The sequence below is a fragment of the Lolium rigidum genome, chromosome 2 (genome assembly GCF_022539505.1).
Source record: "Lolium rigidum isolate FL_2022 chromosome 2, APGP_CSIRO_Lrig_0.1, whole genome shotgun sequence".
NCBI lineage: Eukaryota > Viridiplantae > Streptophyta > Magnoliopsida > Poales > Poaceae > Lolium > Lolium rigidum.
Window position 1 is genome coordinate 102,882,089 of NC_061509.1, and position 14,339 is coordinate 102,896,427.

The following is a 14,339-nucleotide window of genomic DNA, read 5'->3' on the forward strand; positions in this document are numbered from 1 at the left end:
TAATGAACTTGTTGAGTACGCTCGTACTCATCCCACTCTTAAATCCCTCGCTTAGATATGGAGGCATCGAAGGAGGATCTATAGTGCAACTCGAAGGCCGAGGAGTCAACAACTACTTCACGAGACAGGACCCTGTCAGAGGAGTCAGATACCACATCCAACAAGGAGAAAACCTAGATTAAGAAGTAGAAGGGAACTGGCTTCCTAACCCTAGCTCCCAATTAGCTAGAATCTATTCATAGCCACAGTAGCTAGTTAAATACTCTACAAATAGAGTTCGTGTTAGGATTAGACTACGAGTCGTTCTTCTGGAGTTTATTTGCAGATTTACCTCATTGTATAGTACGAGGCTGTGCTGATCTTATGTAACAGAGTCTGTATGTAATTCTATAGACATGCCTTGGACCCGCATATGTTTCTGTTGTACCACTCTGAGCGATATAATACTAGTGGAACGATGTTTCATTGGTATTATATCAGACTTGCATACTACACCATGCGGTGGTATGCCGGGTCACCACAGTGATCTTGAAGTAGGTTTTTGCGGATTGCCACTAGAGCAGTTTACTAGTACCTGATCCGTCAGATGAACTAGCCCCAACTACCATCATCACTGTACAATATATAATTGCATATCCAAAGATATGTGATAAATTCTACAGAGTTATTGAATGATTAAAGTTGGAGATTTTCCCTGATTCTTCGATTCAAGCAAAATCTCGGGGGCTACTGACATAGGCATCCCCAATGGGCCTGCCGAAGATGGTACCCGGGGTTTACTGAAAGCCCATGACTCGAAGAATAAGAAGATTCGGAAGCCCAAGTCATTATTAAGAAAATCTAGAGTTGTATTAGAAAGTACTATTTGTAATCTTGCGGGACGGGTTGGAAACCCTCCCGGACTCTGTAACTTGTGTATTACGAATCCCTCGGCTCCGCCTCCTATATAAGGGGGAGTCGAGGGACAAAGAGAGGATCGATTCATTATTCACGCAACCCTAGTTTTCATAATCGTCGAGTATTTTTCGGCTGAAACCTTCGAGATCTATTTGCCCTCTACTTCCGACTAAAACCCTAGTCTACAATCTGTAGGCATTGATAAGTTAATCCCTTGTCACCCACACTAATACCTCCTACGCACCGATGCCACTCCAAGGCGGCATGGCGATGCTGAACCTAGGTGTTGGAGTGAATTCCGCCATGTCGGTCGCCTCGCGGACTCTCTCGCTCTCCTCCTTCCGACGCTCCCTTGCCACCTCCATGTCGGCATCCTAGCGGGCTCTATCCCTCGCCTCCACCACCATGTCAGCGTGCAAGCGAGGTCTGACCCGCTCCATTGTCTCCAAAGCCTCCGCCTACGTCGCCACTGCCTTTTCTATTTCCTAGTTCTCGATGTTGGCCTCCTCCTACCGGCTCCACCTTGCCTCCACCACGGCCTAGCGCGCCTGACGGGTCACCGCCCCCGGGGAGCCGCACACTGTGACGCGTCTAGCGGCAGTGACCGCCACTGTCATGTCCACCATGTCATCTCACACAGATACTCAGTCACTGACAGCCGTACCCACAGGAGTGTGCACTTGTGTATCTATGTCCAGCAAAGCAATGCAAGGACCTACCAAGTCCAAGCATGTCTGGCTGACACGTGGTCCAACCCTAATTCCACACCCACTTTCCAAAAAAAAAACTCCACACCTAAATACCCAAATCCGCACCGAGCTGGACTCGAATTCCGTGGCGCGTCTTCTTGCCGCCTCTTCTGTCCCAAACTTGAGCGCTACCCTTCTGCTCCCGCTCCTCCCGATCCCGCGATCGATTTCCGCAATCTCGTCTCGTCTGCCCCGATCTTGCGCGCGCTGCTCCGGCCATGGGCGCCACGGTCCATCCCCACTCCCTGGCCTCGCGCGGATCCGCCGCCGCCGTCCTCCGTGCCTGCGCGCCCTCCAGCAGCATCCTCATCAACCCCGCTTGCGTAGCACCCGCCTCCGCCGTCGTCGTCGCCAAGAAACCGAAGCGGACCGGATCGTGCCACGAAGTTGACTCTCCGGCGAAGCGCGCACGCGGCGCTTGCGGAGAGGTCCAGCCCGATACCGCCACCAAGATCAAGGCACGCCCGCGTCCCGGCAGCGACGGGGACCGGTGCCCCGCGGGCTCGGTGCTGGAAGCCCTCTGCGTGACCAAGAACCAGGCCAGCGCCTCGCCGGTTCCTCTTCCCGACGTCGCGGCGGCGGCGGCGCCACCGAAGCACCCTGCCTGCAGCATGAGCGAGCTCCTCGAGAAGGCCCGTCTCGCCAAGGCTCGCTCTGCCGCCCCTGCCGCTGCCGCTCCCGATGAAGAGGCCGTCTGCCGGCGCGAGATCGAGCGGCGGAGGGCGGAAGCTCGCCGGGAGATCGAGCGGGTGGTGCGGACGGTAGAGTTCAACGACCCTTTCATTGATCCCCAGGACGTGCTCAAGTGAAGCTTTGGGATTCATCTCGCGGCAGCGGAAAGAACGAAGACAGGATTGATCCCGCCCAAGAACTCCACCTTACGTATGCTTGGTAGATTACTCCGAGCAGATGGTGCGCACGCTGGAGTTCTGTTCAGCCACCCTTTCACTGCTCCTCGTGACACGCTGAAGTGAAGATTGGGGTTCATCTCGCGGCAGAGGGAAGAACAGGGAGAATCGATCCCATCCATGAACTGAACTTAGTTTAGGCTTGGTTAATTAGCCTTTTTTTAGATGTGGTTACTTAGCCTGAGGAGACATGCGTCTTATGTTTGTGTGTAGATGGGTTACATTCTTAGTTACTACTAGCAGTATATATTCATTGACTGAATCGTTGGCAGTTTTTTTGATATTGCTAGAGCGATTCCCTCTGTCCTTAAGTCAAGAAATAGTGAGGTGATGATGATGACCATAAAAGAATGCATTGGCAGCATGGTGGAAATTATGTGTTCCAAAACAGATGGGAGGTATGGGCTTTAGAGATTGTCACAATTTTAATAGAGCAATGCTTGCAAAACAATGTTGGAGACTTATGGAACAACTGGATTCTTTATGTGCAAGAGTACTTAGAGCTAGATATTACCATGATGGTAGTATTCTTAAATCAAAATTGAAGAGTGGAAGTTCATATGCTTGGTATAGTGTGATATATGGTTTATATGCTTTTAACCGTGGATGCATTTGGAGAGTAGAAGATGGTCACCAAATTAACATATGGGAGGATGCGTGGATCTCTACTAGCACAACAAGGAAGGTATACACTCCGAGGGGCCGTATTCTTTTGTCAAAGGCTGCTGACCTTATTAATCCGACCATAGGATCATGAGATGAAGAACTTATTCGAGAGAATTTTTGGAGTGTCGATATTAACAGAATTCTTGAAATCATGTTGGCTCCGACAGGTATGGATTTTGTGTCATGGCATTATACTAAAACTGGTACGTTTACTGTCAGATCAGCGTATCACCTTTAGTGGGACTACCAATTTGGTCGACACCATCCTGATGTGATGAGCACTGGAAGTTCTGAAGGTAGCCGAGTTTGGAAGGAATTGTGGAGTTTAAATATACCCGCCAAAATCAAAAAATTGGGTGGCGTGTTCTACATGATTATCTACCTTGTAAAGGAGTTCTAGCAAATCGCCATATTGAACATAGTACACTTTGCCCAATGTGCAACGTAGGATGCGAAGATATTCAACATACTTTATTCTCTTGTCTCAGAGCTCATAAAATATGATCTGATCTTGGGCTGTGGAGTGCAATAAGTGAAGCTGTCAATTTTGATCGATCAGGTTCGATTTGTTTGGAACAATCTGACCCCCGGATCTTGTGCATGTATGGGTAATATTGGATTACCAGAAATTATATTGACAAGGGCTTGGTATATTTGGTGGGAGCGAAGACACACACATGGAGAAAGTATTCAAATACCCCATAGGAGTGCTGTGTCTATCGGTGTGTTGGCTACAAATTGTTGGAGAGCTAAGAGGAAACCAATTGAGAAAAGGAAGGAGACCTGGAGTTGTCCGCCGGAAGGATGCCTCAAAATAAACGTTGATGCGGCACTCGATCTAGATATTGGTACTGGTAGTATGGGGGAAATTGTTAGAGATTCAAATGAGAAAATTATTGCCGCAGGCTGCAAGGAGATTCTTTTTTCAACTGAGGCTGTGATGGCTGAAGCTTACGCATTGAGAGATGGACTCGGCCTGGCACAACATTTGGGATGTCAAAATTTCATAATCCAATCTAATAATGTGGAGGTTATTGAGACTATGCTCTTGGGTGGCATCTCCTCGACGTCTTTTGCAGCTATATATGATGATTGCAGGATCCTATCTTCGGGTTTTTGAAATATCACGTTTCAACATTGTCACAGGGAAGCCAATGAGGTCACAGATGAGCTAGCTACTAGCTAGGCATTGTTCTTCAAATCATGCTGATTGTTTTTGGGACGATGAACCCTCTAGTTTTTATTTCCGAAACTCATAAACGTTGTAAGTTTGTTTAATCATCAATAAAGCTCACCGAATGGCTTTCCCTAAAAAAAGTAAAAATAGTTCTCTGAAAGAATATACTCCGTGTTTACCAAAAGAATCTTGTCTAGTCTGCGGAAACATTTGCTGGTATCTATCTTTCCTTGTCTTCTGTAATGCCTTATATGACCATGGCTAGGAAAATGACAATGTTTTCATACAAGTTTACAAGTATACTTTTTCTACAGAAACGGCAAAGCTCGAGAGCCTCTTCTTGTCTCTAACTAGCAAAAGAGGTGAGTTCTAAATTAATTGTACAAAGGGAAATGAGTACAGAAGAAAATGATAATTAGAAGTGAACCAGCACTTAACAAAGGGCCGACCTAACAACTAGTTAACTGGAGGCAAAAAGTAAATTACTAGTCACTATTTAAGTAGAACTTTTTGAATGCCACGAGGAAGAACATTTTGGAGAAATAAGAAACATTCTTACAGATCAGTTTCCGACTTTCCTCAACAGAGTGGTGAGTTCTTCCGCATCAACAATCTAATTAAGTTCACTATACCATCTAGAAAACAGGGTGCGCACATTTTGACAGCACATCAAGTAAATCAAACGGATCAGACAGTGACTCTGGCTTTGATGGAGTTTCCATTCCAGCATCCTATGCCACATACAAAGATCTGAGCATTATCTCATCAGATAAACTTATTCTGATGATAAATATGTAACTACATGATAGCCGTTATTCACTTTCAAGTTTCAAGAGCCCTCTGAAATTAATAGGAATCTCAACGGATTACAAAGTGAATGTTACATCATTTAAGAAACCAGAATACAACTACAGGAAGCCTTTAACAATCTCTCGAATTCAACTGATAGATGATCTCACTTAAATGATAGCAGCATCGAATTCCAAGGGAGCAGCCTTTCTGCACATTTTGTTCGCTAAGTGTCCAAGGAATAGAATCAGTGGTTGCCCTCAGAGGGTTGTGCATAGGAGAATGTAGCCTGTGGAGGAGCTGCCGGGGCTGGAGGGCCAGAGGCTGGGCCTGCACTTGGCGGTTGATTTGGCTGATACATTGGTGGAGGACCTGGAGGTGCTGCGCTGTTGGACATGGGGGCACCTGGGGCTCCAGATGTTGGAGGCGGTAGCGTCGGAGGCCTTGGGAGAGGTGCCATCTGCATAGGCATGGAACCAGGAGGGCCCCCCTGTTGCTGCATCTGCGGCATGGGTGGGCCACCAGGATAACCTGTTGAACATTTGCAGAAAATCAGTCACATAAACGATCTTTATTTTGTTTGCGCAAATGCCTCAATGGATCAGAGGTTAAAGTGTTTTATCGAAAATAGAAGTTCCATACTTCTGAGGAACAGCCACATCAGCTTAGTGAGCATTTATGGTTCCTCTTAAGATACAGTGAGTGTTCCCCTGTAAATGCGTTTAACTGGTGAGAGGCAACACGTCTTACGTAGCATTGAATATTATAATAGTACTAAAGTATCAACTTATTATGATCGAGCTGGATTTACAACTACCTCCTTAATGACCTAGCTAGACCAATTCCACAGCAAAAAGATATGCCGAATTACACTAAACCACAAAGCTTAAGTATATTGCTCAGAAAAATCAGGGATGCCATTTGGAATATTTAGAAGCTAACAAAAAATATCACCACAGCCAAAATCCAAATAAAGATATCTGAGAGCTTATCAATCCTCTCCAAGTAATTTAAATTAACTATAAACCTCTGAATTTATCGAAATAAAAAAATCGTTGGCTTTTCACTGTTTTGACATCATTTTTAAAAAAATCTGCCCATCAAAATTGGGTTGTTACATCATATGTCACCTTCAAATAATTGGTCTCAATTCATAAGTTTCATACTCATGATCCACAACACATGGTAAAATTATAGGTACATCTTAATAAATAGAGGCATACATTTTACACAGCTTATCACATGCAACTTATGACTGGCTTAAACATCTGGCTTGAGGAAGTATTTAGCAAAGACTTGTCATCAATTGGTAGTGTGAACCACATAACCTGGTTGCAAATCACCCATAACAGCAAGATATGTTGCAACTTGACACAATGTACTAGTCTAGGACTGGTAACTAACCACTGCAAGTGCTGGTATGAATCTATTTATTACACCATCCATCAAATAATACTCCCTCCGTCCCAGTTCATAGGGCTTACGCGTGTCCCTAGGTCGTAAATTTGACGATGATAATGCAACATATGTATTACAAAATATATATCATTAGAAAGCTTAGATGTTCTACTTTCTAATGATATAATTTTTATATTATACAAATGATATTATGTTGGCCAAATTGACAATCTAGAGATACGCGTAAGCCCTATGAACTGGGACGGAGGTAGTAAGTAAGTTGTTTTCTTCTTCAATAACTCTACCAAGGCTACATTCATAGTGATCCTACATAGGCTTTCTATATAGGGGACTTCTAGATCTCAAGCAACTCAGACTTAACTAAATCTCAATCACGTGACGTCATCAAGTCTCAGTTACAACTTAGTTGCAACTCATGTGTAACTCATAGTCTAGCACGAATCTTGAAGTAAATTAAACTGTGTGGATACTTTTTATCTCGGTTTCGACCCACTTGCAACTAGTAAAACCTCAGTTGCAACCCATTTGAGACTCGGAAAATCTCAGTTGCAACCTACTTGTAATTAGGGAAATCTCAGTTGCAACCCACTTGCAACTGTCATATCAGCATGAATCACGAGACAAATCCAATGGATACGGAGTTGACTGAGACATAATAAAAATCAGTCGCCTTATTTCTAGCAAATCCGTTTCTATATGGACCTTTTGCCTACACGGTCATGAAGGAGACAGTAACCTACTACACAATTTCGGAAGTGTCCCCTGCCCCCTCTCCTGAGCACTACCTTTTCCATATAGGTTACAGCCTTTAGTTACCCACAAGAACCAACATCTTTGAGCACTTGATGTGGCACAAAGTTCCAAGAAATGCATGCTATATTATTACAGTAGTTGACAGTAGATTATGTTTAATATAATACTAAGTATATATAGTCAATAAGCCTAAGATAGGATGCAAAATATAATTAATCGCATGTGTAAATATAACTTACGTACAATCTAGTGACTAATCAAGATAAAAATGCCACACTATTCTAACATAAACTTAAGACACTAACAGATTCTCAAATTAAGCTATACACTGCCAAAAAAATCATAGATTTCATGATTTGGCAATAGAAAAAGAAACATTTGAACCAGGCATCTATTGTTAGGATACTTTTAGAAAATGTTCCAAATCGTTTGTTTATTTGTTTGTTTCAGTGCAAATAGTAAGTATACATGATGGTTAATATCAATTAGTTTCAGCTTAAACTGGTCATTTCTATCTCAACTATGGCCAAAGCTATGACAAAGCCAAAGCATATGCAGGAGCAATATAGGTTACTCACTCCGTCCCGAAATAGGTGGCGTATAAATTTAGTCAAATAGTCAATCATTTCTAAGTTTGGCCAAATAAATAGAAGGGGATATCAACTAAAATGTCAAATGAATACATCATGAATATATCTTATGGTGGATTTACTGATATTGATTTGAAATTGTACATCTTCATAGTTTTATATATATGTTTGGTCAAACTTAGAAAGCATTGACTTTTTGACTCAATTTATACTCCGCCTATTTTGTGACAGAGGGAGTATGGAGTTATCGAGTTAAAGAACAGTAGCTCAGATTACAAAAGTTATGAACTGTACAATTTAAACAAAATGTGTGATCAGAGGTACAGAAAGAAAGATGAAAACAGTACTGATGTTTACCTTGAGGACCAGGAGGACCAGGAGGAGCTGGTAAAATAGGAGGCCTAACTCCTGCAAATGGTACACCAGGTTGTTGCATATAACCTTGTGGCATCATAGGTGTGGGCAGAATCGGAAGGCGGGGACGGGGCATATTTCCAGGAAATTGCATCATATGTTGGTTGAATGGAGCACCGACTTGGAATGCTGCCGCTTGTCCAAGATGCTCTTTAATCCTTTGATCAATCAAACTTTGAGTTTGCTGCTCCTCAAATTGCTGATAGTAGCTTCGAACATTTGCCTAAAGAACATTCACATGAGTAAAGTTATAGAAACAGGAATAAACTAGAACTATCAAGATCAAAGAGATGAATACCTTATGTTTGTACCCAGCGTTGTGTTGCTTACGGACAGATGGCTGCACCATTTTTGAGAAGTAGTTAACTCAAAGATATATAAAAGAATAAAAAAACAAATCATAGCAAAGGGCGAAAATTTCGAAGTGCACTACCGGATTCAAGTGTATGAAAGAAAATATGTACATGCCAGTGTATGGCATTTCATTGTCTCATAAATTACAAAGTTAACCAACTAAGTTTATGAAACCAGTGATGGCTTGTATTTTGAGAACATCTCACTGCACTCAAATGCACACACAATCGTAAATTTCACATATATTATTGCACACTATTTGAAGCTTATGCATCAATAGATGACCACCTATTGCACAATTTATGTTTCAGCTATAAAAACATGGTCAACAAGTTTCTCTCCTTGCAGTCTTAACTGAACATAAATTATCTCAAAGACTACATCTGTAAACAAAATAACCTGGGATTTCTATGTGGCACGTATTTCTTGAGAAATGTACAAGAGTATAACACAATATCCTGCAAGTACACAGAAAGTGTAGATGCTCGGCAAAGCTAATCTTTATCATATGCCTGACATAGTCAACACTAGTGCCAACTAGGCTAAGAACATACAGCTGCGCATAATCATATGGAATCAAAATACGTTGAAACCCATCTACTCTTGCTTATTGTGTAGCATTTACAGATACTGGATAGAAGGAAACACTAACCGAGTCATGGGTGAGGTATGTGTCGCAGTAATCGCAGTAATACCTGCAAGCAAAGAACAAGGGGGTGTCAACTGAAGTGAGAAGATAAACAGCAGAGTAGAGCAGAGTAACCTATTCACGAACAGAGCACCAGGGCATGGCAGGAAGTAAAAATAATCATCTATGCACAGAGCAAGCAGGACAAGATAAATTCCTACCAAGAAGCCCTAAATTCCTACCATAACACGAGTGTATCTACCTAACTACGCGACCAAAGAGCAAATCGCAAAAATCGCACTGCCATTATCTCCAATCGTGGAGCAATGGAGCTGGCCCGACCCCAAAAGGTAGCAATTGGCGCATCCTCATTGAAAAAAGAAAAATCCCCTCACAGCAGTTCCTCACGGGTTATACAGGCGCTTTCCTATCAGAAAATTCCACGAGCAACCACCGGGCGCCTAAGCTAGGGTTTCAGATCAGCAGGCCGCACCCCTACGGGCCCAGCCCCCCGAACGAGCTACTGCCACCGCAGGTCCGCAACTATACGGAAAAAGGCAGGCACTCACCGAGGCATCGCGGCGGCCGATGAGGGAGTCGACGGCGGCGACGGGAGGAAGTGAACCTCGTCTCGGCCGCAGGCGAGGTCGGAGAAGAGGACGAATAGGCGTCGCGATTTGTTTTCGCCCTTAAACCCTCGCGTATTTGTTTCCGGGTTGGGCTCCAGCCCACGGCCCAAATCCGACTCCACTTATCACATCCCGCGGGGCCCACGCGGCAGTGACTGCGCGTAACACCTCTGCCTCCGCCCGCCGCACAGCAGCCCGCCGGCGGCCGGAGATGGCGCGCGTCCTCGCCGTCCGGGGCATCTCCTCGTCGCCGCACCTCGCGTGGAGGGTAAAGCAGACAGGTGACCTGCATATTTTCTTTCCGCCTATATTACCTCCTTTAGTTACACTGCTCACTTAGTGAAACCCTGTTCGTTGAGATTTACGGATGAAATAGGGAAATTGCCTTGTTCTGATTTAGTCGCTTGCATCTGTAGCATTTTCCAGGTAGAATAAATCATTTCCCTGCAAACTGTGTTCACAAATGTATAGTATTACATTTCGGATTTGATCTAAGATTAGTCGTCCCCATGTGATGCGAGTTGCATTCTGTAGCTGTTTTCAGTTTCGTGGGGCCGTCATGCTGTCTGACATTGACATGTCTATTATGCTAATGCCTTTTTTGAAAATCTTGGCTTGCCGCACGGCAGAAAATGAGATTGTTCAGATGTTCCGGCCCCCGGTTCCTCGGGGCGAGGAGGCGGTAGCAGCAACAACCGTTGAGCGGAGGTACACGCGCTCCGTGCGAGTCATGGACGAGCGGTTCATCAGGATCCTCAAGATATTCAAGTGGGGCCCTGACGCCGAGAAGGCGCTGGAGGTGCTCATGATGAAAGTCGATCACTGGCTGGTGCGGGAGGTTATGAGGACCGATGTCGGGGTTAACGTGAAGATGCAGTTCTTCAGATGGGCGGCGAAGAAGAGGAGTTACGAGCACGACACGTCCACCTACATGGCGCTGATACGCTGCTTAGAGGGTGTGGAGCAGTATGGCGAAATGTGGAAGATGATCCAGGAAATGGTGCGGAATCCTGTGTGTGTTGTCACCCCCGTGGAGCTGTCAGACATCATCCGGATGCTGGGTTACGCCAAGATGATAGGCAAGGCAGTTGCGATATTCTACCAGATCAAGGCTCGCAAGTGTCAGCCAACTTCGCAGGCGTACAATAGCATGATAATCATGTTAATGCATGAGGGGCAATATGAAAAAGTGCATGAGCTCTACAATGAGATGAGCAGCGAGGGGCATTGCTTCCCGGACACCGTGACTTACAGCGCGCTCATCTCTGCTTTCTGCAAGCTTGGTCGGCAGGATTCAGCGATTCGGTTGTTGGATGAGATGAAGGACAACGGAATGCAGCCAACTGCTAAGATATATACCATGCTAATAGCTTTGTTCTTTAAATCGAACAATGTCCATGGAGCATTGCGTTTGTTTGAAGAGATGAGACATCAGTACTGCCAACCAGATGTATTCACTTACACTGAGTTAATCAGGGGACTTGGTAAAGCTGGGAGATTCGACGAAGCATGTAACTTCTTCCATGAAATGCGGCGAGAAGGCTGCAGGCCTGACACAGTTGTTGTGAATAATATGATAAATTTCTTGGGCAAGGCTGGTCGTCTGGATGATGCTATCCAGTTATTTGAGGAGATGGGAACATTGCGGTGCATTCCTAGCGTGGTCACATACAACACTATAATAAAAGCGCTTTTTGAATCTAAATCTCGTCTTTCTGAGATTTCATCATGGTTTGAGAGAATGAAGGCAAGTGGAATCTCCCCTAGTCCATTCACCTACTCAATTTTGATCGATGGATTCTGCAAAACCAACAGGACAGAGAAGGCTATGATGCTACTGGAGGAGATGGACGAAAAGGGCTTCCCTCCATGTCCAGCGGCATATTGCAGCCTGATTGATGCTCTTGGAAGAGCTAAAAGGTATGATCTTGCGCATGAGCTATTTCAGGAACTAAAAGAAAATTGTGGCTCCTCTAGTGCTCGAGTGTATGCAGTAATGATAAAACACTTGGGGAAAGCTGGACGGCTTGATGATGCTGTAGATCTTTTTGATGAGATGAACAAACTTGGATGCACTCCTAATGTTTATGCTTACAACGCTCTCATGGCTGGGTTAGCAAGAGCAGGCATGCTTGATGAAGCTCTTACTACAATGAGAAGAATGCAAGAGCATGGGTGTATTCCTGATATAAATTCATACAATATTATCCTGAATGGACTGTCAAAAACAGGAGGTCCTCATCGTGCAATGGAGATGCTTTCTAACATGAAGCAGTCTGCAATAAAACCAGATGCAGTGTCATATAATACTGTTCTTGGTGCCTTGAGTCATGCAGGCATGTTTGAGGAGGCAGCTAAGTTGATGAAAGAGATGAATGTGTTGGGATTTGAGTATGACCTTATTACATATTCATCTATACTCGAGGCGATTGGAAAGGTTGATCAAGAATGAACTTAAAAAATTTCATGTAAGAACAGGATACATAGCTTTGTTAGTGTTCTACGCCAAACATGTTGATCCAAGATCTGATACGTTTGAAAGATTTTCTCTCAATGTTTTGTGCAGCATTGCATCTGTCGGCAGCAAAAGCTATGCTTCTTTTTGTGCTATTTAAGTGAACTTTTACATGGTGATTCATGGAAGACCGCATGGGAGTCCAAAGTAGAAGGTGTGTATTTCACTTTTCTGTTAACAAGAGGTCAAAATCATCCTATGTCCCATCATATTTGCTTTTTGATTATCTACAGCTGCCTAAGTATATTCATTTTTTGGATGGTTTCAGAAATGAATTTTGTTCTTTAAGGTACAAGGGCACTGGATGATGTTACTGGAAACTAGTAAAACCCATAAAATGCAACAGTTTAAGTTTCAAAACACAACAGAGAGTTGCAGAATATTCCTTTGTAGTAACAGGATAATCTTGTTTCATCTCTTTTTGGCCAAACCAATCAGCATCTTCATCATGCGTTAACTAATTTGTCAACCAATTTTGGTCCATTTCAGCTACTTATGGGGGATGACATGGTCCTGTGCAGTAATGAAGAAGATAAAAGACGAAACTTCTTCTCTAGTGTCATGCATGGCCCTGTGAAGTAATGTAGAGGATGAGGGATGAAACTTCTTCTGGCCAGCTGCAGGCGTAAATTGTTCTATAAAATGGTGGCACTTGGCGCCTTGATTCATTCATCCGGCAGCAGACAATGTCAGCAATGAGAGGCCCGAGTGTGGCGGCCATCCTGGCCGTCCTCCTGGCGGCAGCAGCGCTGGCCATGGCCCAGCAGTGCGGCTCGCAGGCCGGCGGCGCGACATGCGGCAACTGCCTCTGCTGCAGCCGCTTCGGGTACTGTGGCAGCACCTCTGACTACTGCGGCGCCGGCTGCCAGAGCCAGTGCAGCGGCTGCGGCCCGAGCCCCGGCCCCGGTGGCCATCATATCCAGGGACCTTTTCGAACGGTTCCTCCTCCACCGCAACGATGGGGCATGCCTCGCCCGTGGGTTCTTCACGTATGACGCCTTTGTGGCCGCCGCTGGCGCGTTCCCGGCCTTCGGCACCACAGGGAGCACAGAGACGCGGAAGCGGGAGGTGGCGGCCTTCTTTGGCCAGACCTCCCACGAGACCACCGGTGGGTGGGCCACAGCCCCCGACGGCCCCTTCTCGTGGGGCTACTGCTTCAAGCAGGAGCAGGGCTCGCCGGGGAGCTACTGCGAACCTTCCGGGGACTGGCCGTGCGCTCCCGGCAAGAAGTACTACGGCCGCGGGCCCATCCAGCTCTCCTAGTAAGCAAGCATAAAACTATACACTCCCTTGGTGTCTCTTGGCTTGGATTTTGAGCATGCCTGTTTCTTGCTTCCAGCAACTACAACTACGGGCCGGCGGGGCGCGCGATCGGGGTGGACCTGCTGAACAACCCGGACCTGGTGGCGACGGACCCGATGGTGTCATTCAAGACGGCGCTTTGGTTCTGGATGACGACGCAGTCCAACAAGCCGTCGTGCCACGACGTGATCACAGGGCAGTGGACGCCGACTGCCAGGGACAGCGCGGCCGGTCGGGTGCCGGGTGCCCGGCTACGGCGTGATCACCAACGTCATCAACGGCGGGCTGGAGTGCGGCATCGGGCAGGACCCCCGGGTGGTCGACCGCATCGGTTTCTACAAGCGCTACTGCGACATCCTCGGCGTTGGCTACGGGAACAACCTTGACTGCAACAACCAGAAGTCGTTCAACGTCGGGCTCTCGGCCTCGGCTGGGCTCGCGGCGCAGTGAGACCGCGTGACTACGATTCCTCTATGAGTATATGCATGTGTGGATGTGATTGCCGATAAATAAATGAATAACCTCGAGGAAGGAGTGATGTATTGGTGA

General features: G+C 45.7%; 2 protein-coding genes and 1 pseudogene across 2 annotated transcripts; 2 read left to right on the top strand and 1 right to left on the bottom strand.

The window, feature by feature from the left end:
* Positions 1–5,098: 5,098 nt before the first annotated feature.
* Positions 5,099–10,007, bottom strand: LOC124687028 (U1 small nuclear ribonucleoprotein C-1-like). The gene is made up of 5 exons (XM_047220884.1): positions 9,914–10,007; positions 9,369–9,411; positions 8,661–8,702; positions 8,306–8,585; positions 5,099–5,717 (listed from the first exon to the last, which is right to left on the bottom strand). The coding sequence occupies exons 1-5, from the start codon at positions 9,919–9,921 to the stop codon at positions 5,434–5,436; spliced, it is 657 nt and encodes a 218-aa protein (XP_047076840.1). The 5' UTR covers positions 9,922–10,007; the 3' UTR covers positions 5,099–5,433.
* A 598-nt stretch (positions 10,008–10,605) lies between these two features.
* On the top strand, positions 10,606–13,087 carry LOC124692177 (pentatricopeptide repeat-containing protein At3g16010-like). The gene is made up of 3 exons (XM_047225500.1): positions 10,606–12,441; positions 12,540–12,642; positions 12,978–13,087. The coding sequence occupies exon 1, from the start codon at positions 10,620–10,622 to the stop codon at positions 12,423–12,425; it is 1,806 nt and encodes a 601-aa protein (XP_047081456.1). The 5' UTR covers positions 10,606–10,619; the 3' UTR covers positions 12,426–12,441; positions 12,540–12,642; positions 12,978–13,087.
* Positions 13,055–14,339, top strand: LOC124692178 (annotated as a pseudogene).

Bases quoted from the DNA above. Each gene is read 5' to 3' on its own strand.
- LOC124687028 (XM_047220884.1), bottom strand. The intron at 8,586-8,660 runs GTATTCATCTCT...AATGTTCTTTAG, and splicing joins ACGCTGGGTACAAACATAAG to GCAAATGTTCGAAGCTACTA. The intron at 5,718-8,305 runs GTAAACATCAGT...AATGTTCAACAG, and splicing joins TGGTCCTCCTGGTCCTCAAG to GTTATCCTGGTGGCCCACCC.
- LOC124692177 (XM_047225500.1), top strand. From the start codon at position 10,620: ATGTTCCGGCCCCCGGTTCCTCGGGGCGAGGAGGCGGTAGCAGCAACA.